Here is a 23,886-nt window from a genome sequence, read left to right on the forward strand (position 1 = left end):
CCTATTCCCCTCCTCCGGTGAGACAGAAGGGCAAATGCTGCTCCAGTGTTTTCATCCAGCCCATGATGATGTCCCAGTGTCTTTTGGCATTTTCATTTCTAACTCTTTCCCAACCTACTGATGAGATGAGAGAAATAGAAATAATGGGTTACTTGGCCAGTCTCTGCTCTGGTCCCTGTTTCACGGGAAACTCTTCAATTCTCTATTCCAGGTTAGATACATCCAGTCTCTCTCCACATACACACACACTTCAAACTCTCATCCATGGGCGCTGGGGGAAATTGCGTCTTATCCATATTCCCTTTCGCCTCTGCTTCCCTGTCAGCCTATTGCTACAATGACTGAGGCCATAACTCATTAAGAAAACCAGTTCAAGATGTAAAACAAGTTAAAGGGGAAGGTACCTGAGTTAGCAAACACAAAGGAAAAATTCAAGACATCTTTTTTTTGACAGCGTCTCCTGTCCTCAAACGAAGCTCTTTCCTCACAAGAGTATGAAGCCTATAAGTAGCTTCTCTTTAGAAAATGTCCCGAGAGGGAATTCTGGACTCAAAATAAAAAGTTCAGTGGGTATCAAGTGTGGATTCTCTCATGATGCAAGTTCTCTGAGTGGCAGTTACTCCATCTTGTCCTTCTGGGACCTTAGGATTGTACTAGGGTGTGAATTTGGGAGACGGGTGTCCACAGTGGAAATTTGGGGGAAAGGATTCATGGGAAGAAATCTCAGGGAAGAAGCAGGCTTCATCCTGCAGGGTCATTATGAACAATGAGCAGGCAGTAATATCTACAGCCATCACTAGTTGGAGACCAGATGTTTCTAAACACTGAGGACCTGAGATTCTTATTGGAATAGAGAGACTTGATCTGCACTCAGTGATATGGGATTCTAGTAATTATCCATTTTTCCCAAGGATGATGATGGGGGATCTATTGATTCTGACTCCTAATCTTCCATATTGTCCAATTCCAGGTCTGCTTTTTTATCTCATACCTATAGCAACTCCACCATGCCTCCCAGTACTATGAACCCTCCTAGACCAGGTGACTCATCTAATCACTCAGAGTGGCAAGTGAGGCATTGTTTATCTCCTCAAGGTAGTTTATTTTGGGACATTATTGTAAAAGGATGTTTAAATTTAATTTTCCAATTATTCACTGCTAGATTATAAAATAAATTGCTTTTCAACGTGGGTCTTGAGTCCTATGATTTTGCTTAAATCAGTTACTAATTCTAGTAGGTTTCTCTTGATTTATTTTGATTTTCTACATAGACTGTTATGTCATCTGAAAATGGAGACTTTTATTTCTTCCACTCTGATATTTATGCTTTTATTGTTTTTCTTGCCTTATTTTGGGGGCTAGGATATATATAGTTCAATGATGAATATGAATGGTGTGTGTTGACATGTTTCTTACATATTTCCAATCATACAGAGAATGCATTCAATATTTGACCAAGAGTATGCTGTTAGTGGTAGGCTTTTTCTCATTTCCTTTTATCAGATTAATACTCCTAATTTATCATTATCATCAATGGATATTGGATTTTGCATGATGATTTTCTGCACGTATTTAAGTGAACATGTGATTTTTACCCCTTTGTTTCTCATTTAATTCATCTACTTGTATAGTTTTTGTATTGTATTTTAGTAGCTGTTCTGTGGTTTAAGCTTATGTTATTACTTTAATTTTTTTTTTGATTATTATGGCTCTGTTCATTATTTTCATATTGGATCATTTTTATTAATTTACTTTTAAGTTCACTCAGGCTTTCTTATGCGATCCTGAATTTCCCCTAAGCCAACCCTGGATTGGTTTTTTGAATGATTGTAGTTTCTAGTTTTAGTATTTCAATTAAAAAAGATTATTTATATTTTCTTATTTTTGATATTTCTTATTTTGATATTTGATATTTCTTATTGATGTTTCTTGTTTTCTCATTCTTGTAAGCATATTCTGTTTTACATCCTTCACCGTAGATATAATAGCTGCTGTGAAGTTCTTCTCTATTAAATACATCATCTTGATTATTTGAAGTAGGTCTGCATTGATTGCCTCTTGAGTATAAGCCATGTTTTCTGGTTTCTTTTTATGATGAATGATTTTAGATTGTATCTAAAAATATCCCAGGGGAATTGTGAATGAGCTGTACAGAGTCTGGATTCTGTTTATTTCTCTGAAGAATACTTTTTTTTTTTCAGGCAGTAACTTCATTGAACACAAATACTTAATTTCTCCCCTGCATTTTACAGCAGCTGAAGTCTCTGTTCAGTTCTGTTAGCCCTAGTGGGGCTGCTTGTCATCTATCTCACACATGTACAGTTCTGAGATTTGGTCAGAGTCCATATTTGCAATTTGGGATCTCTTCTTTTGGATGTCTCTTTTATAGACATTCTCTACCACTTTCCAGCTCTGTGCTATCCCCATATGCTTCTTGTTCTTCAAGCTAATAAGTCTCTATGTTGCTAACTGAGTTTTAACTGTCCCACCCACAACTGATTGAGGTCTGCTTTCAAATGAAAAGCCATAAAACCAGGAAACTCACTCAATACTGTTCCCTTCTTCCAAGTGTCCATTGTACTGCAGATTCTAACTCTTTTGTCACTCTCATTTAGTTTCCTTTTATTTATTTACTTTTTTACCTTTGTCCAAGGTTTGTAATCCTGATTTATGGGTGCTATTTTGTTAGAACGAATACCTCCATTAGTGGAAATGGAACCTCAGTTTGCTTGCTTTGCATATTCAGCAATGATGGTATGGAGTACAGTGGTTAATGCAGAGATATTAAGAATAGATGTCTTTTTAGTTATAGTATATGCTTGAAACTGGAGGGGATGGGAGAGCTCAGAGAGTAACTGCGTTGTGGGACAAGCACAGCACTAGCAGTATTGATTGCAATGTTCAAAAGAAATGAGCTTCCTTCTCCAAAGACCTCTTCCCTGTCCAATACTTATTCCCTTCCCATTCTTTCCACAGATCAATATCCATGCTTTTACTCCTCTCCCTGTGACCGCTCTTCTAGGATAAATCCTAGTTCCAGAAAGAACTTCCTGAGAAATCCTAGCAAAGGATGCCCTAGAGAAAGAGCCTATGGAGTCTCCATGGCCCCAGCTCAGGCTTCCGGACCACTTCCGGACAGAGAGCAGCAGAGAAGAGGGCTGTGCCTGGCCTGCTCAGGGGTGAAAAAGATCCTCTGAGGAAGAAATAGGGGAAAGTCAGAGAGTTCTTGGAAGCTGAATAATGTAACATCTGCCAGTGGATTTGGCAGCCTTAATGGTGTGACAGCTGCCCTGCTCCCCAGCCTCTTTTCTGTTTACTAGTCCTACCAGATTTCCAAGTTCAAACTCAGGGATCAATTCGGTTCCTGAAAAACCAGTAACCTTGCCCCTCCTTCTCCTTAGGCCATATCTGCCACCCAGAAACAGAGCTCTGCTGAAAGATTATGAGGAAGAGGAATATGTAGGAGGATTTTCCACAAAGGGGCATCTTGACAACTTTTAATAAAACAAAACGAGATGCTTGATTGGTATTAATAATGTGAAAATATATCAGAAGAAGTGGCATGATAACCAGACCCTGTGACCGATGAGAAAAGGGGGTTAAAGTAGGAATGTCTCTTTATTTGACCTCCTGTCTTCCTGTGAAAATCACACTGCACCCCAGACTGACTCACTCAGATGGCAGATCCCAGTCAAAGCTCTATCATTTTTCCCCCTGACTTCCTCTTATATGACCAGATCTTACTGGCATAAGGTTGACTTTGAGCATTACCACTCCTATAACATCCTCCTTGTACCCTTAACTCCCCCAAGTCTTTTTTAGGCATACATCTTTTGAAATAGTGCAGTTCGTCTGTGTCATTATCATTACCACTATCAGAGTTCATCTGTGCCACTTAACACAGGGTTTTAGAATTGTTTCATTACTATATTAATCAGGATTCTTGAGAGAAACAGAACCAATATGATATATATATATGTATAGGCTCAAGTGACTATGGAGGCTGAGAACTTCCAGGATCTGCCATCTGCAAGCTGGAGACCCAGAAGAGCAAATGGTTTAATCAGTGGGGACTGTAATCAGTAGGGACTGATATGAAGGCTTGAGAACCAGGGCATCCAATGATGCTAGTCCTAGTCCAAGAGCAGGAGAAGACCTATGCCTCAGCTCAAAGAGGCAAGCAGGAAGCAAAAGGGGCAGATTCACTCTTCCTCCCCCTTTTTTTTTATCCAGGCCCACAAGGGGTTGGAGGATGACCACCCACATTGGGGAGAACAATATAGTTTACTGAGTACACAGATTTAAATGCTAACCTGGAAATAACACCCTCTTAGACACATCCAGAGGTAATGTTTGATCTGGGCACCTTCTGAACACTCAAGTTGTCATGTAAAATTCGTCATCACAATTATTTTCCTGCATTATTTTTATTATGCTAACATATAGACATTATATTTTAAATAGTATTAGATTACATTACCCAACAAATGACACTTCATACAGTTTCATCTTCCCAGTCTATTTAGGAAAAGTCTCATTTTGGCCATACTGAATCCAGATTCTAAAAGTCAGTATCACTGTGTTTCCACTGGGATAGCCTGTCTGAGTGACCACCTGAGATAATTTCAGATTTGGATAGCCATTCCCTCTCACATGACCTGATAGGTCCAATAGCTGGTGGATGCAGGACAGGAGAGTATGCAGGTATGGCTGTTTCAGGTGAGCTTTCAGATGGGTTCTCACTGATGTAAGGGGGTTACTTCATTCTCTCCTTGTGACAACTCATTTGCAAGTAAACAAGACAAGGTGGATGTGTGTATAATTCCATTGCCTAGGTAAGCCTTGTGCTCCAAAAGATGAATTACCTTAAAAGCCATGAAACAGCTTCCAGGACCAGAACTGACGTACGGATAAAAATGTAGTCACTGGCCCATCTGGCCCAGGCACAAAAGTCTTGTCATTTCCCAGGGGCTTGAGGTAGAAGCCTCCCATTGGTCCATAGATTCTCTTCTTCTTTTCTGCCGTCCCCCAAGAATTTAACTTTCATTTTCACTTGGCTCCTCTCCATCTTCTTCGTGCAGCTCAGGCCCCTGGTTTGGTAAGTAAATCCTGACCACCTCTGTACCTGGCCTGGCTTCCTCTTCTGAAAAGTGGCACAACTACTACATTGCTGTCTGAAGGTCAGTTGAGTAGTTTGTAGATGGTAGGGATTGGGAGACTTCAGAGGAAAAAATTGAATTTGCTTGAGTGAGTTTAATTTGTCTTCAGGAAGCTGTTCTGAAGGCGGAAAAAGGCCCAATTTGCAGGCTTCCCACTGAGAGTGCTGACTGAAGTGCAGTCTGGGGGAGGGCTGGTCTCTAAAGAAGAGAGAGTTGATGAAGTAAAAGGCTTTATTTGTTTCATGGAGGGACAATTGTTTCTCCAATCTGAATTTACCCACATCTACAGAGTCTATAATTTTGAATTGTACCTTGTTGAACAGGCAGACTCCTAGAGTTTTCAGAGGTAGAAAGTCCCTTTCCCCAACAACAGGAGCAAAGGCAAAGGGATCTTTAAATCGTAATAGTTTAATGCCTTAAGTGTAACAATCTACTATTTCTGTATGACTCTGTAGATAAATTCTCATCCCTTGGCCTGTCTGTGCTCAGGAGACTTGATGGGGTGACAGCTGCCAAGCTCTGCAGCCTGTATTTCACTTGTCCAGACACAGGAAATTGCTACAATTCCTTAAAATCACTAACCTTGCTCATCCATCACCTTGGGCTGTATCTGCCACCCAGAAACAGAGCTCAGCTTGAGAGATCAGGAGCAAGAGGAACATGTAGGAAGAATTTGCAAATGTGCTATCTTTGCTCACTTCGATAAACAAAATGAGTTACTTGATTATTGTTAATGATATAAAAAGATGTCACAAAAAGTAGCATGATAACAGGATCCTGAGAAACAGGAAGGAAGGAAGTAAAAGTGAGTCTCTGTGCTTACTGCCCCTTCCTAAAGAACGTACAGCTGCACTCACCTTGCTCAGGCATGTGGAAGACACCAGTCAAATCTCTTTTCTCACCCTGACTTCCCCTCACGTGAAATACTCGTACTTTATCAGAGTTGGCTTTGGAGACTGTCACCTCTGCTACATATTCTTGTCTTCCTCTCAGGCATAAGTCAGTGTTAGGCACCTGTCTTCTGAACTCATACAGTACACCTCTGTCATGCCAGTTATTGCAGGGATTTAGAATTGATTTGTTACTTTTATGCTTCAGTTTTTATTTTGGTAGTATTATAAAGAGTTTATATTAAATAGTATTAGATGGTTACCTGCAATAAAAACATAGCCGAATTTCTTTTTTCCATTCTATTTAGGAAAAGTGACTCTTTCCCATATAACATTGGTAAATTAGGGCTTCATCATGTTTAGAGAAATAGTTTTATTCCAATCACAAAAGAAGAAAGTTATGCTATATCCTTATCGTTAGACCGTTTACATAGCTATTGTCTTTTAATGTGTTTTTTGCTTGTCTTTAGCTGTCACCTCTGGGATGTTTCGGATTTTTATTCTCATGAGCTCAGATGTCAGAAGACAAATGTGTAAGGTGCAATCACCTGACACCTATGGCAGCCAACTGACCTGGGAGTTCTATCAGACTCACAGCTCATGTTCCCATATCTATCTCCCTCATTGCTGTGGAGCCCTTGGGTCACTGCTTAGGTAGAGGTGAGATCATCCTCCATGGGCGAGGATTCTAGCTCCTCTGTATATTGCCATTCTGTGTCGATTGTGGCAGCAGGTGCTTTGACATTAGCTCCTTGTAGCCCCACTGTGAAAATAAATTCCATAACACCTTGGCATAAACCATGCTCTGCTCCTCCCTCCTCTATGGGTTCTTGAGGCATCTCAGCTTTGGTTGGATCTTGAATGGGATGAGAAATAATTGGAGGCCCCACGCCCATGTTTGGATAGCTTGAGTCAGAAACATGGGTAGACGTTATCATATAATGTCTACATTTGGTATAATATCCACCTTTGATCTTGCTATTCATAATGGCCTGATCTGGGCCATAGTCTCTGCGGCCAGATGCCAACTGCATATGACCTCTGGGCTTTTTTTAGTATCTGTACTATTAGCTGGATTATACTTTCGGTTCACCTTCAGCCTTGTTATTTATCAGGTTTCCTTCAGGTATGATGAGCATGACACAAGTAGACACTTTTAGTGGGTCTAAATTTTTCTCCATGCAGTCTTTATAGCTTTTCCCTCCCTTTTTCTGGACAAAGGGAAAACTTACTGGTTGTCTCATAGTGACCCTTCTCTTATCATCAAACTTTAGCAACTGTCAAGACATTAATAACTACTGAGACCCTCTCTTTCTTTGTTTATTGCTGCATAGCTCCATTTGCCTGGAGCTGCTGATAGAACTCCTGAATGTAGACGGTGGCCACAGGGTCATATTGAGCCCAGGTTGGGAAATAAGCATCACTGTATTACCACTCTGTGATACCCCCTCTGACTGACCACCAGCAGCAGTTTGCAGTCTGGATGGCCATCTCTGTCCAGGTGAACCTAATAAGACACAAACTACCAGGTTCTCTTAGTTTAGCTGGGGGCTAAACGACAGCAGACACAGCATGCCAGCCTGGCTGCCTCGGGTGGGTTCTCAGTGATGGACCTTACAGTGGTGCAGGAAATGCTTTATCCCTGTCATCTCAGCTTTGTAAGATGCCAGGCCAGGTGGATGTGTGTGAAACTGCCATAGGTTAGATAAGCCTAGTGCTACAAAGAACTGATTACCTTGTGAAAGTCTGTGAGCAGAGCTTCTAGGGGCCTAAAAGAGACATATTTGTTTATAAAAGTCATATGACCTTGTGAAAAATTAGGTCTATGATTACCAACTGGCATTTAAGGTCTATATAAAGTCTTCCTAGACTGAGTACACTTTACACATCAGGCCATTTTTACTATCAAGGCAGCTGAACTTGCATGTTATTATAACCCAGTAGGGTTTCAGGGAAAAAAAAAAGAACAACTTACTAGGAGAAGAATAAGCCAATATCATCTTTACAGGAAGAAAGACCTCAGGCCTGATGTTAACCCTTTGTTCCCACATAGCCAATGTAACTTCCAGTCCTATCCTTCCACCTCGTCTTGTCTCTCATTATCATCTACTACTCTCCATTTCCTTCGTCACCTTGTCCCTCAAGCTATCATCATCTCTCTCCTGAGCAACTGTACCTACATCCTAACTTATCTTCTCAATTCCACTTTGGATCCATCTAACATGTCACAGCTGAAGTGCAGAGCTAAATATGCCCCCACTCTTCTCTAATGGGAAAACATTGATAATTTTTCCTTGCTCTTGGAAACGAGCGCATCAATGTTACATACTTTGGGAAGTTTCACATCTTATGGTCACTGCAGGCTCGTGTGATACCAAAGACCTAATAGTTTTCTGTACACCAGCCACACTGGCATTTTAAATTCATACAAGATGACATGTGTCCCATGAAGAGGTCATTTCTTCCACCTGATATATTTTGTCCTCTCTCTCATCCCGTATTTCCTTCAGTTTCTTCAGCTTTCAGTTCAACCCTTGTGTTTTCAAGTTGGAATTCTTAGATAACCCTCCTTTTGCCTCCATTATTTGATTTCCCAACAACTTGTAGGTCTCTCTAGCGTGTTTTTCACAGCTGCTCTTCTGTACATATACGGCTGAATATTTAACTTACTATTACTTACCAAGTCAATGTCAAGTGCTTGGAGGTTTAAATTTTCTGTTTAGACTCATCTTTGTGTTTTTGGATATTTGTCTACTTGCTAGCATATGTCATAGTTAATGATAATTTGTTGAATAATCTTGCCTAATATTTTGAGACTTCTTTCACAATATTAACATTCATTTCATCTGTGTTTCAATTTCCAGATATCTGAAATGTGTGATCCTCTGAGTATATCCATACCATCTCCCTCTCCACTACCCACATACATACACATCCTTAGGCTCCTATTAATGTCCTTGACATATTTCCAGGCCAAGGTGAAATCTCACCATTTACAAACACAAGACTCCCCAGAACTTCACAGCTGGTCTGGATCTCTTCAATTCCACACGTCCTATTACTTTCAGTATTAATTGTGTTCATCAAGTTTCCTCTGTTTGTCTTTGAGTAACTCCGTGGGGTAGGAGGAAACAGACCTCTGAGGGAGGACCCCAAACATTAGGTTCCTCCTAACTCTGTGTATTGAAGATAAATGATCTTCGTCTCTTACGATCTCTATTTATCCACCTGATAAAGGGTTTGCTCTTACGATGTACACACACACAATGTCGTATATTATGTTATGATAATAAGAGAAATTATCACAAATGTGCAACAAGTGATGGCAATGGTTACACTGTAAATAAATTAGTCAAAGCAGGTCTTGCTGATTAGAGTTCACTGAAGCATAAGAGTGAGTCATACAAATATCAGGGCAGCTGAGAGAAGAGCAGGTATAAAAGCCCAGAGGTATAAGTGGTTTGGTGCTTGTAACATTGAGCATGAGTTTTCGGTGTGGGAAAGAAAAAGCAGGATAGACAATGGGTCACACAAGGATCTTGGGAGGACAGTTTTCAGATCATCCTTTTGTTCAGTAAAAGTAAAGGAAAATATCAATCATTGCACAGATGAGGATGGGGTTTGTCGTGTGACATGAACTGGGAGTAAAGTGTCTAAAAGTATTATAAAAAGTCTTTTTTACCAGGTCACCAGGCTCCTTTCCTTGTTTCACCACCTTTACTTTTTTGTCCCTCGATATTTTGTCTCAGCCTTGATTTGTACACAAGTAATATCATTTGATTCCTACCTTTCTTACTCTGTCCCCTTTTACTTTCCCAATCATGCAGGGATCTGTGAACAAGAGGAGCTTCAGAAGTCAAGACAGGTAGGATACAGGAGCAGCTGCGATGGCTTCAGGAATCCTGGTGGACATAAAGGAGGAGGTGACATGCCCCATCTGCCTGGAGCTCCTGACAGAACCCCTGAGTCTAGACTGTGGCCACAGCTTCTGCCAGGTCTGCATCACGACAAACAACAAGGAGTCCATGATCAGCCAAGAAGGAGAGAGCAGCTGTCCTGTGTGCCGAATCACTTACCAGCCTAGGAACCTGCAACCTAATCGTCACGTGGCCAACATAGTGAAGAGGCTCAGGGAGGTCAAGTTGAGCCAAGAGGAGGATCAGAAGAGAGATCTCTGTGTGCGCCATGAAGAGAAACTCCTGCTCTTCTGTAAGGAGGATGGGAAGGTCATTTGCTGGCTGTGTGAGCGGGCTCAGGAGCACCGTGGTCACCACACATTGCTCATGAAGGAGGTTGCCCAGGAATATCAGGTAAGAGACTAAGATGGAGACACAGCAGAAAATGGTACTTGATGAGAAATCTCAACTTTCAATTGACTTTAATTACATTGTCACCAAAGCCCTGAGGCCTGTGATCTTATTTCTTACTATGCTCACCTTCTGAGCCCTGAAGGACATTTCTCTGCATTCCATCCAGTTACAAAAGAATAAGCCTACAATGCAGACACTTAGCCGGAAGTAGACATTTTGTACCTTGTGCTAGTAGGTGGAGATTTGGTGCCCAAGCAAAGCTCTCATTACCCCTTTGAACAGGAGGGTTAACTCAAGACCTGGATATACTGAGATGTAAGTTCTTTCTTTGCCGCAAGGTCTGGTTTCTTGTTCTAGGCCAAACAGAATCAGTTTTCTCTTGGTGAGGGGATGCTGAGTTCAACCACCTGAGTCATTTACCATCTCCGATTTTCTTCCAAGTGAAAGATTCTAATTGCTGTTCTCATAGTTTCTGTAAACTCTAGTCTCTCCAGAGATCAGCCTGATTTCTTCCCCATTTATCCTCCATTCTGATGCTGAGAAAGCCCACTGCTTGACTCTGGTTTCCTTCCTTTCTCACAGGAAAAGCTCCAGGCAACTCTAGAGAGGCTGAGGAAGGACCAGCAGGAAGCTGAGGAGTTGGAAGCTGACATCAGAGAAGAGATAACTTCCTGGAAGGTGGAAGGAGACACTTCCTGAGGGAGTTTGACGGAAATCTGGGAAAAACTTGGGTGTTAGTCACAAGAAGTGTCCTTCCTCTTTGTTTCCTGAAAGTTGATACATCCAAAAGTCATTTGATTAGTCCTCTTCTTTATCCTTTCCCTGATAGGGGTGGGGGCTGAAAAGTGAACATGTCACAAATGAACACAGACAGTTGGAGGGAGGTGTTCATATAGATAGACTCTCTGGTGAGAATGGCTAGTGCATTCTGTGTTCCTTTCCTGTCATGGTTTTGAGTCTTCGACTCTTCTAGGGGAAGACATTTGGCAATGGCTCATGGTTCTGTCCTCGGTGTTCAATCTTTGGCAGAGTGTGGAGGTCTGAAGTGATGCAGGGAGGCTTGACTGTCCTGGACAGCTGTGTGAAACCTGAGCCACACCCAGGAATCCAGTTTGGTTCAGAGTTGGTCTCAACAGTGCAGATTTAAGGCCATAAATTTGGAATATTATGAAGTAAAAATAATAGGAAAAATCAGGATCTCCAAGAATTGTTGCCTTGCTTCTATCTCACTTCCCTGTGAGAACTTTCCAAAGAGACTAGTTCTTTTTCTTGCTCCCAATCTCTGCCAGAGAGCCTGAGTGCCTTTCTCTCTTTCTCATTCCTGAAGAATCAAATACAAAATGAGACCAAACGTGTCCAGGCGGAGTTCAATCAAATGAGAAGTATGCTGGACTGTGAGGAGCATGAGGAGCTGCTAAAGCTGAAGAAGGAGGAGGGAGATATTCTACACAACCTGGCCGAGTCAGAGAATGAGTTGGTCCAGCAGAGCCAGTTGGTGAGAGCTGTCCTCTCAGATGTGGAGCATCGGTTGCAGGTGTCAACAATGGAGATGCTGCAGGTAAGACTTGGGAAGAAGTCTCAGCCTCTGAGATCTGAGAAAAATGAAGACTAGTTTCCTTCTCCTCTGTATTGTTGTGCTCTTTCTGGTGGTGACATTAAGGTTCCTTTTGCCTGAAGTACCGCTTCCCTGCATCAATTTCAGAGGTTATAGGAATAATTGAATGTATGGATAGCAAGGGAAAATCTCATTTTTATTAATTTATGAAGTGCCTTGCAAAAATTTGGTCTTAGAGAGAAGATCTGTTGTGTCCAGTGATATTCTATAGGCCCCTGTTATCTGTGGTCTATGTTAAGCATTTACCAGGTGCCCCTTCAAGATCCAGCTTAGTCACAGACAAACAAATGCACTTCGGATTCTAAGTTTGTTTTTTTTTCTCTTGTGATTGAGTTGAGATTTTCCCCTTCTTTCTCTATTTTTGGAATAAAAGTTGTAAAAGACTGTTATTATTTATTCTTTAAATATTCAATAGAATTCACCCATGAAGCCATCTCACTCTGGGCTTTTCTTTTGGGAAATGTTTAAAATAATTTTTTTTGACTTGTATTAGCTCTATTTCAATTTTTTACCGTTCTTGAGTCAGTTTTTGGTATTCTAGTCTTTATAGCAATTTGTCCTTTTCTCTAAGTTGTAGTCGTAAAGTTAATCATAATAATCCTTTATAAACCCTTTACTTTCTATAGCACTGACAGTAATGTCCCTTCTTTCATTCCTGATTTTGTTGATTTGCTTTCTCAGTATTTTTCTTGGTCAGTTTAGATATGTTTGGCCAATTTTATTGATTTTTTCAAGAACAATCTTTATTGTTTCATTAATTTTATCTATTTTTTTAAACTTTTCTGTATCATTTATTTCTGCTCTCACAGTTAATGTTTTCTTTATGTGTGAGTGTGTGTGCATATGCAGGTGCACACGTGTGTGTTGGGTTTATTTGCTCTTCATTTTCTAGGTATTTTTTTTTTAAGTGGAAACTTAGGTCACTAATTTGAGACCATTTTTCTGATATTGTGCTTAATGATAAATTCATTACCTTAGCTGAATGCCACACATTTTGATTATTTAGTTTTTATTTTCACTCAGTTCAACTTACTTTCAAATTTCCTTTGTAATTTTTCATTGACTCTTTGCATACTTGAAAGTGTGAAGTTGAATTAAAAAATATTCAGTGATTTGTTACTTTTCCTTATGCTGTGAATTTCAAATTTCATTCCTCTGTAATCAGAGAACATGTATTTTATTATTTCAATCTTTTAAATGTATTGACACTTGTTTATAACCTAAAATACTTTATGTCAAGAAAATTTTTCTTTGAATTTGAATGTTTACTCAGGATTCATTGGGTGAAATGGTCTACAGATGTCAGTTAGGTCAACTTGGTTGATAGTATTGTTCATGTCTTCTATATCCTTTACAGTTTTCACACAAGCTATTCTCTCAATTATTCAAAGAGTTATTGAAATCTCAAACTATTATTATAGAATTGTCTATTTTTCCTATTAATCTCATTTTGCATATTTTGAAGCTCTGTTGTTAAATGCATACACATTTATAATTGTTATATCTTCTTGACGTACTGAGCCTTTTATCATTGTGAAATTTCCCACTCATTCTGTCATAATATTTATTGCCTTAAAGTCTGTTTTGTCTAATATTACTACAGATACTTGAGCAATTTTATGATTACTGCTTTTATGGTATATATTTTTTACATTTTTACCTTTTCCCTTATTTGTCTTTGAATCTAAAATGTATCTCTTATAAATAGCAATAATTGATTCTTGCTTTTTATCTAGTTCAAAAATCTCTGTCTTCTAGTTGAGATATTAAGACAATGACATTTAATGCAATTATTGATATGTTGTATTTAAATTTTCCAGTTTGCTAATTGCTTTTTATTTGTCTCCTGTAGTTTTTATTCTCCTCTTTCTCTTTAACAAGCTTCTTTTGTGTTAAACAAACATTTATAATATGCAATTTTAGGTTTTCCTATTTTCTAACTGTATTTTTTTTAAGTTTTTTTCCTAGTGGTTGCTGTAGTGTATCCTATCCATCACGATCTACTTCAGATTAAAACAAACTTAATTCCAGTAAAATATAGAAATTAGCCTCCAACAGTGCTTCATTTCCTTCCAGCAACAACAGTGATGGTTTCAATATAGGCATCTGATCCAGTGCAGGCGAGTTCCATGCAGGCCTCAGAATTTTTTTGCAATAACTGGGAAGAAATATTCTCTTTTGTTTTGGAGTTTATATCCAGAGATTCATGTTCTCTTCATGAACTGAGAATAAGGTCAATATGGAGGGGTCAATACAGAGAGATAAATATAATTTGAAGAAGGACGTAGACCAGATATTTATGACTAGGTTTGAGCTTCAAAATTAAACTTTGACTAAAATAATAACTGCCCCTGAAAATCATTTTTTCTACTTAATACAGTTTTTTTGTTATTTTTTTTAGTTTTTGCTTTATACAAAAAACGAGGCCTAATAGAGAGCAAAACCATTTTTTTTGGTGTTTGTATACCTAGCTGTTGGCTTAGGTTTTGATGACATGGAGGAAGTAAGTCCAAGGTAAAAGAGACTAAATGTATTTGTACATATCTGTTCAAACAAATAAAATAATATCTGTGATGATAAATAAGATCAGATGGCTAAAAACTGTGAAGAATGTGGACTAAACTGGCCTGGTAGACACTGAAGAGGAGGGTAAATATTGTGTTTTTCAGGACCCTGACCAAGTGGATATTGATAACATTATGGACAGTGGAGTATAAGAGAGGAGACAATTTGGTTTGTGAACAGTGGGTTACATATTAGACATCATAAGTTACTGGTTCCTGTAGCTTCTTATTACTATATATATTAACCTGCATTTAAGATGAAAAATCGAGTAAAAATAAAGAGTTGGGAATTAGCTGCACATATGTGTATGTCATATTTAAGGGCATAGATGAGGTTATTTATAGATAGTGTATAAAATGAGAAGAGAGAGATTTGAGAAATGCCTACATTAATACATATATTTGCTTATACCCTCAGCAAAAACGACATAAACTTCTTGAGGAATATTATGATTATTTACTCATCTTTGATTCTCCAAAGCCTGGCATATTGCTTGACAAATAACAGTCTATCACTTTACATTTCTGTTGAATAAATGAAAGAACCCTGAATTATTCAAATCAACTCATGGGGAGCATTCTGCATTTGTGGAAAAAATTATGAACTTCCTGTTTTCCTCATAAATATTTCTCATCTCCAGATGTCAGAAACCTCATTCTGTACTTCCACTAGGCTCAAAGCTGTTTCTACCTTTTAGGAAACGTGACAACATTTCATGAGTCTTCCAGAATGAATAGCCTGGATCTTTTCTTTACTTCTTGGCTCTCACATTGGGATCATCTTTATTCTCACCACATCAGGGGGTCGGGGGGATGTGATGAAGCTTTCTAAGTGGTGAGGATGTATCATTTCTCGACTCACGTTTTCTCTTTTTTCCCTAGGATGTGAATGGCATCATGGAAAGGTATATGAGGGAGACCAACTATGGTCCTTCTGTGCTGTGAAGATAGGTTTAAAGCCATTAAAGTTATCTGGTGGTCAATTAGAATAAAACATCACTCAGGGCAGGAAATGTTGGGTGTAGCTTTATCTTAAATTTCTGTTCACTAATCATAGTTCGAGTGTTCTATGATAATTGAGAATGGACCAGATTCTATGGTAGGGAATTTGTAAGGGGAAGTTGAAAGGTTTGGGTCAATGGCAGTGTTAGGGATAAGGCATTGCAGTATCAGAGCCTTGTGACTTCGTAAATTTTATTCACCCTGCATGCTTTTATGTATCTAAGGTTCCCGTATTTCATAAAGCGCTTGACATCTGCTGAGAAGGTCCTGACTTCTTTACCTGCGAAGGACTTAAAATTGGAGACAACTATTTTATATTTAAATTTCTGCCTCAGGAATTGACGAGACCAGCACCTTCTATATGGTTCTGTTTCGATACCCAAAAACAGACTTGAATCTCAAGGAATATTTTGGCCCAGATGCAAACAATCGATCCATCTTGCTCACATACTTTAGAAGCCAGAATGGAAAGGCCACATCTTTGTGTCTAAATTTACACATCTACCTGGCAGAATCAAGCTCTTTCAAACACATGAAATTCAGACCACTATTAGTTTGATGTTCATAATATCTTCTTTTCCTAAGGTTTGTAATTGTTGTCAGAGAACCTGAAATCTCAGACGTTATTCTGAGGGCCTCCCTACTGGGTAGCAGACTTTAAGGTCTTGGTCTCTCCAGACAGTATTCCCACACTTGATATGACTCAAACACCCAGGAGCCAGGTTCTGCAACCTCATCTTCTGATCATTTCCCTGGGAACCCACATTCATACAGTGACTTTTCCACACATTATTATTTTTAAGGAACCAATATTTTGTTTTGTTTGTTAAATCCATTATTTCATATAATTTCATATGATTTCTAGGAGGTCAAGAGGGAGAGGTTAATGATTTCATTTTGGAAGGGAGAAATGTGAGGAAATTTGAGCAAATGAAGAAATGTGCTCCTGAGAGGTCAAGATCTTCCAAAGGTCACACAGAGGGTAATTGGGAAGGTGGACATGAGCACATTTCTGGCTCCAAGGGCAAAGTCTACTAGCTCCTTTCTTAGAGTCTTCAGAGAAGAGGGTTCAAGTGCATCAATGTGATGAAAAGATAGGAAGTCAGTGGTTTTGGGGGGACAAAAAGTCAGAAGTGTGCAGGTCTGATTTTGTCATCCCTAGGAGTGAGACCTTGACTCTGAAGAAGCCAAAAACTATTCCCATGGAACAAAGGAGAGTGTTCAGAGCTCCTGATCTGAGAGGGATATTGCGAATGTTTACTGGTAAGGAATGCTAGAGCAAGTGGGTGGCTGTGGGATTCTTGTGAAAGAAGGGGCTGAATGGGGAAGAGGGTACAATTTCTGGTGTGGATAGAGGAGACAAAAAAGGGGGGCTATATCTGCTGATTATATGGTCGTATTTAATGGGGAGTGGCCACGTGTCTAGTTCTTCCTCTCATTCACGAGTTCACTATCTCACTGTAGTCCCCAATCCTTCCCCTAATCTGGAGAGGAAATAGATTTCAGTGCTGACTCCTTTCCTTATATTTAATATTGGATTAACGTCACGGATTTTTGTCATTTCAGAGTTCACAGATGTGCAACGATACTGGGGTAAGGAGAAATCACAGTACTATCAAGCCACTTTGTCCTTATCATCTTCCAGAATTATGCATTTTCCAGTAGGTCTCATGTTTTAAGACCCATGTGTCCCTTTCAAACACACAGATACATATTATGTTTGTACAGTGTTATACCTCTCCCCAAGAACAGAACAAATTTCTTCCCAGTACCCACTCAGGTTATTCTCAAGATCCCTCTCACAATGTGCCAAATAAAGCTACATCATATGCCTCACCAAACCCTATAATTTTTCTACAGTTCACATGACACTGGATCCTCCCAAGGATAAATCAGATGTTTTCATTTCTGCAGATCGGAGACAAGTGAGATATGAGTTCTCTCGGAAATTCAATGCAAATATATATCGCAATGGGGATTATGATGATTATGGTGTCCTGGGGTCCCCGGTTATCAGATCAGGGAAACATTACTGGGAGGTAGATGTGTCAGGGAAACATACCTGGATCCTGGGGGTATATAGTGGAAAGTGCCCTGAAATCAACATGAAGGCTTTTTTTAGACAAGGTGAAAATTATCAACATGTTTACTCTAGATATCAACCTAGAAATGGCTACTGGGTGATAGGGTTACAGAATCACTTTGAATATAATGCTTTTGAGAAGTCTTCCTCCTCAGATCCCTTGATCTTAACCCTTTACCTGACTGTTCGTCCCCTTCGTATTGGGATTTTCCTAGACTATGAGGCTGGCACTGTCTCATTTTTCAATGTCACATACCATGGGTTTCTCATCTATAAATTCTCTTCATGTCACTTTTCTCGGGATATTTTTCCATATTTCAATCCTATGAAATGTTCTGCCCCCATAACTCTGTGCTCTCCAAGTTCTTGAACATTCTTATACCCTCATTCACTTTTGAGTGCCTTTTACCTTGGGTGCATCTGACACAGTTTATTTGCACCATTCTCACCATCTTTTCCTCACTGCCTCCCTTTTTTCCAGTTGAACATTCTTCATTCACCAATAGGTTGTACAACTTGCCTTGTGTCATATTTTTCCCAATATCATGTTTGTATTAGGAGAGAATCTTTATTCATCATGTTTCATACTCTCAAGGAAAAATTACTGATGCCTCATGAAGAAAGATCAGTATTGAGGTAACACCTCTGCCAAATTTTTACAACCCCATTTCCTCTGCCACTGATGGAGAAGATGAAGGAAAGCTTTTCAACAACTTTTATATATTATCAAAGACCTTGTATAGAAGTTATCCATGAAAGAATGAGTCCTTAGTGGTGTGTTGGTTCACCCATGGTGTCCCTTATTCATCAAGGGGTTAAGGAGAAAATATCATAAATCATATGTACTAAGAGTGGAAGTTTTGGGTCCAGTGTCTGAGTTCAAGTCCTGTCTCTCCATATTCTAGCAGTGTAAACTTGAGTGACATACTTAAGTGCTGTGTTTATTTCCTTAGAATAATCTTGGTATAAGAACTACACCACACTTAGGATCCTTGTGATTAGACAAATGCCATTAAGTTAAAGCATCTAGGTGTCTCAACTTAATAATGAATATTTTCTCTACTAATTACTGAAAAATATAAGCTATGTGAGTGTCTTGTGTAACAGATTTGCGTCTTCAGGGGCACTAGGGTTGTTTTTACTGAAGTCTCATTTTTCAGATCCCAGATACCACTGTACTGCTGTCAAGACTACTTCAGCTCTGCCTGTGATAGATAATTCTGTGTGTGTGTGTGTGTGTCACAGTTATGATTTTATTATAATTCATAATAAATGGTGTTGCTCCATACTGGCCTTTTATCAAGTAAGCTAAATACTATGGGATTCAGTTTCTCATTTGTAAAAAAAAATTGTGAAATTTACCTGATGTAGTATTGTGAAAATTAAACAAAAGAATGTTTTCAATAAATTCTGTCATTTCTAGCACATAAGCAGTAATCCAGCATTCCGTCTATTTATTTTTTGTTTCCTTCTCACTGTGACTGATATAAATGGTTTTAAGAATACATATTAGTTTACTTTCAACACTATTACTCTTACTTTGTTTTAAGAAATACAATAACTTAATTAAAGAATTACAATTTTCTTTAAGTTTTAGCTAATTAAAATAAATGTTCTTGTATAGCCACCCAGTTTTGTTTTTTTCATTTTCTGCAGTAATTCTATGTCACTGAAATTAAGTTTCAACTTGGGCTCTGTTTACCCAGCTTTAAAAAGTGATTATTCACAGTGATATAGTAAGAGTCAGAAGTATAATTGTGGGATTTCTTAGCAATGGTATAGGGAAGTGTTTTGTTTGCCCTGCTCAGTGTTACTTTTCCAGGGAGGTGAAAGTTCTCAGTAATGAAGAAGAAAGCCTATTCTCCTTCACTGAGATAGAAGGGGAATTATTTCTGCAGTGGATGTTCATTCAGGACTTGATGGGAAACCTAAGTCTTTTGGAATTTTTATTCCTAACTCTTCCCTCAACCAACTTTGCAGTTAAAATAAAAAAAAAAAAAGGTGGCTGTTTGGTTAAGAAGTATCTGCTTTTATCCCTGCTTGTCCCCAGGAATTCCCAACTTCCTCATCTTTAGATGACCTTTGATGAGACAAAGGATTCCATGGTGGGTATTTCCAGTGTCTGTGTGTATGTATGTACACATCCAGATCTTAGTGTTCATCTGTGGGAACTAGAGGAAATTGATCTTCTAAATTTTTCCTTTGACCTCTGCCTTCCTGTCGCCCCATTGCTATGATGACTTAGGATCTGACTCGCTTGAGAAAAATTTGTAGTTTTGAATAATTAAAATAATGACTCTCCAGGGACCTTCACTGGGATGCCCAGTCCTCCAGTTCAGGATGAGGTACCTAGTTACAAGGCATAAAGTCCTGAATTTTTATATAAAACAGAAACCATCTGCACACTGAGGGGCACCTACATTTTAACAGATGCTGTGGCCCAAAAATGAAGCCCTTTGCGAAGACTACACTCTCTCTTCTCAGTAAACAACAAGAGAAGGTATCCTGGACTCAAAAAGTCTGGTGAGCGCTAAGCGTGGATTTGCTTTCTGAAAATCAGTTCCAGGTCTTTTCACTCCCTGTAACCTCTGAACCTCTGAGTAGCAATCACTTTGTCTTGTATTTCTGGGTCCTCAGGACTGTGCTGGGTCATTAATGAGGCAGATGTGCATCCACAGTGGAAAGTTTGAGTGGGCTCAGGAGAATCTCAGGGAATAAGGAACCTTCAACCTGCAGGATCATGAATGGACAATGTGCAGGTAGAGGTATCTAGATCCATCACCAGGTGGTGATCAGAAGTTTCCCCATTTGGGGACCTGAGTTCTTTGTTGGAATAAACACATAACCTGTGATCATTAATATGGGATTCCAATGACCTTCCATTTTACATGACGATGATGCTGTGCAAGCTCTTCATCCTGACTCGTAATCTCTCCATACTGTCCAAACCTGGGTCTGTTCTTAACAGCTGCACCCATGGCTCATACTCCCTTCTGCTGTGCTAAGTACTTTTCCAGCTCAACTAACTCTCATTTGTCTCCTTCACGTGGGAAGTGAGGCAATTGTTTTTCACCTCAATGTTGCTTTGCCACGAAGACAGTACAGGTACATTCCTAGACCACGTAATAGTCAGAGTTGTCTAGATAAACAGAACGAATAGGATATATGTGTAGATAGAGACATAGGGTGATAGATAGATAGATCTTAAGGAATTCACTCACGAAGTTGTGGAGAGTGACAAGTCCAAAATCTGCAGGGCAGTTTAGCAGGCTGGAGACCCAGAGAACAGTTGATGTTGCAGCCCAAGTTCTAAAGCCGTCAGGAGACAGAATTTCTTTTTTAGGGGGGAGGTCTACTGTCTTGTTTCTTTTAAGGCCTTCAATTGACTGGACAATCTGCTTTATTCAGACTACTGGTTTAAATATTTAATCTCATCTAGAAAATACCTTTACAACAACATTTATACTAGTGTTTGGCCAAATATCTAGGTACTGGAGCCTAGCCAATTTTACGCATAAAATTAATCATCATAGATACTAAGTGTTTTCAGTTAATACTGAGAATATTGGAGACTTAATAACATAGCTCTTATTATTTTCATGTTATGGGGTAAAGATTCCCTAATAGATGAATAAATGGTAATTATATTTCTCCTAAACATGCTATTATGCCAAGTGGTCCTCTTTAAAAAAATCATAAATTTTAGTGTATATTTAATGTGGGTCGTGAGTTTATTTTTGATGTTTAATGTATTGTAGGAAAGCTAAAGTAAACTGATGTGTTAAAAGTGGCATCTTTGCCTTCACAGGTGTTCTCAAAGACCTCAGACCTTCCTGTTCATTAAGTGACTCATGCCACTTTGCTCTGATGACAACAGAGATATCTCAGTCTCCGTCACTGTTTGATGGGGTGGTACTATAGCTATGGGGCTTGAAATCTGAAAATGTCACGGCTGTGTTGTGTTTGTTGCAGCTGCAGTGTTGTGTATTTGCAGTTTCACCCCTGCCTTGAGCCTGCTCCTTCCCTTCTGAGTCATTAACTCTCAAAGGACCACTAGCTGGTATCACAGGTAGAGGCAACTGCAGCAGCGTGTGGTCTTCGGTAAAGCCCAGCCAAAGATATCAGATTTGGGGAACAATCCCAGCCTCTCCCTGCCTCCAAACTGCTGTCTCCTTTCAGGCAGGGGAGACTTATTCTTTGAAATAATGAAAGAACAAATAAAAATACTAAAATAAATGACAGGAAAAGGAGAACGTGATTATTTTACACAAATCTAAACAAGGCCAATGGATCATAAGTGTTCTATTACTGACAACTAAACAACTTAAAAATTGCTATAGAATTCTAGCTAATAATTTTTAGAATCTATGTTACTAATTAGGATATTATAAAAATGACTCGCTCTCAGGAAGAAGCAGAAAACTTCATGGGAACAAAACAATAATAGGATGTGCAAAATTATGAAATTATGTTTCCAATACTCCTTTTGACAGGCCAGCCTCTGGCTCACATCTGTAATCAGGGACAGCAGAGGACATCAGTACCAGCTCTCCTTCAAGAGAGAGAAGGAAATGAGGAGACTTGATGATCTTCAAGCTAGAGGGATCCGGGAAAGCTGATAACATTTGCTTCTTGTACGTGTAAATACATAGTGGTGTTTGTGATTCTCTAGAGAAATTTCTATGCCCTCTTTGTCTATATAAAGTGGATAGGACTCCTGCCCAGTTCTGCAATCTCTCCTCTCTTCACTCATCTCCCTTGAGCTCCATGCCCAGTCCTCCGGAAACCCTAACAGATATCTGAATATACCAAACTCCCTCATGCTTCTCCTGGGTCGTGTCTGCCGCCTAGAATAAGAGCTTAACGGAGGATGCACAGTCAAAGGAACATTTGTACCCTAAAGAAAGCTTTATAAAATTGGCAACTTTTTAACAAAAAAAATGAGATAACTGTAGATTCACAAACAGTTGTAAGAAATAATACAAAGACATGCTTTGTACAATTTTCTCAATTTCTCCAATTTTTCAGGTCCTTGACACCACTGTCAAGACTACTACAGCTCTCCTTTTGATACACACACACATAAATAAACACAGACATATATACTCATATATATCTCACAGCCATATTTTTGTTTTTAGTTTTCTTAACAGCTTTGAGATACCATTCACATATAAAAATATAGAAATTGTAAATATTTAAGGTGTACAACTTGATATTTAAATATATGTATACATTGTAAAATGATCACCACAATCAAGCTAATTAACATACCCATCACCTCTACATAGTTCCTTTGTGTGTATGTGTGTGTACATGTTCATGAGTGTATATGTGTGTGTGTGTGTGTGTGGTGAGAAGATTTATTCTTAGGTGTATCCTCTTAGCAAATTTCAGATATAGAATACATAATTGTTAACTATAGTCATCATCTATTTTTGTCTGTTCAGGCTACTGTAACAACCTACCACAGAAGAAGTGGCTTATAAATAACAGAAATGTATTTCTCACAATTCTGGAGGCTGGGAAGTCTAAGATCATTGTGCCAGTCTGCTGAAGACCATCTTCCCTATTGTAGACTCCCAACTTCTCGCTGTGTCCTCACATGGTGTAGGGAGCTAGGGATATCTTAGGGTCTCTTTTATCAAGGCATGCATCCCATTCATGAGGACTCTGCCATCATGACATATCACTTCCCAAAGGTCTCCGCCTTCTAATACCATCATACTGGGTATTAGCTTTTCAAGATATGAATTTGAAGGGGGAGGGACACAAGCCTTCAGACCTTAGCACTATGCTGTACGTTAGACCTCCAGAATTTATTCACCTTGCATCACTGAAATTTTGTACTTTTTGACCAACATCTCTTCACTTCCTCCTCCCCCAGCCTCTGGCAACAATCATCCTACTCTCTACTTCCATAGTTTGACTATTTTAGATTCTACATATAAGTGAGATCATGCAGTATTTCTCTTTCTGTATCATAAGGAGCTTTTTATTATAATTCTGGTGGTGTCACATACTGGCCCTTATCAAGTAAATTCAGTTCTATGAGATACACTTCCTCATTTGCAAAAAACACATAATGAAAATTACCTGATGAGTTATTGTGAAAATTAAACAATAGGATATTTTTAATTACTGCTGCTATTTTTTAACACATCAGCAGTGATCCAGAATAGTGTCTATTAATTGTTTTTCTGGTTTCCTTCACCTGCAACTTGAAATAAATTATTTAAAAAATACATATTAGTTTACTTTCA

The 23,886-nt window shown here is 39.0% G+C and overlaps 1 protein-coding gene across 1 annotated transcript; it reads left to right on the top strand.

The window, feature by feature from the left end:
* The first annotated feature begins 4,846 nt into the window (after positions 1 to 4,846).
* LOC131408756 (tripartite motif-containing protein 5-like) lies at positions 4,847 to 18,692 on the top strand. Its single transcript, XM_058545802.1, has 8 exons — positions 4,847 to 5,098; positions 9,877 to 10,359; positions 10,942 to 11,037; positions 11,687 to 11,917; positions 15,421 to 15,443; positions 16,703 to 16,803; positions 17,107 to 17,133; positions 17,401 to 18,692. The coding sequence occupies exons 2-8, from the start codon at positions 9,937 to 9,939 to the stop codon at positions 17,991 to 17,993; spliced, it is 1,494 nt and encodes a 497-aa protein (XP_058401785.1). The 5' UTR covers positions 4,847 to 5,098; positions 9,877 to 9,936; the 3' UTR covers positions 17,994 to 18,692.
* Positions 18,693 to 23,886: the final 5,194 nt, after the last annotated feature.

Source organism: Diceros bicornis, chromosome 7, assembly GCF_020826845.1.
Source record: "Diceros bicornis minor isolate mBicDic1 chromosome 7, mDicBic1.mat.cur, whole genome shotgun sequence".
NCBI classification, from domain to species: domain Eukaryota; kingdom Metazoa; phylum Chordata; class Mammalia; order Perissodactyla; family Rhinocerotidae; genus Diceros; species Diceros bicornis.

Coding starts and splice junctions, on each gene's coding strand:
- LOC131408756 (XM_058545802.1), top strand. CDS start 9,937: ATGGCTTCAGGAATCCTGGTGGACATAAAGGAGGAGGTGACATGCCCC. Junction 11,038..11,686: donor AAGAGATAACTTCCTGGAAG/GTGGAAGGAGAC, acceptor TCATTCCTGAAG/AATCAAATACAAAATGAGAC. Junction 16,804..17,106: donor GATATTGCGAATGTTTACTG/GTAAGGAATGCT, acceptor TTGTCATTTCAG/AGTTCACAGATGTGCAACGA.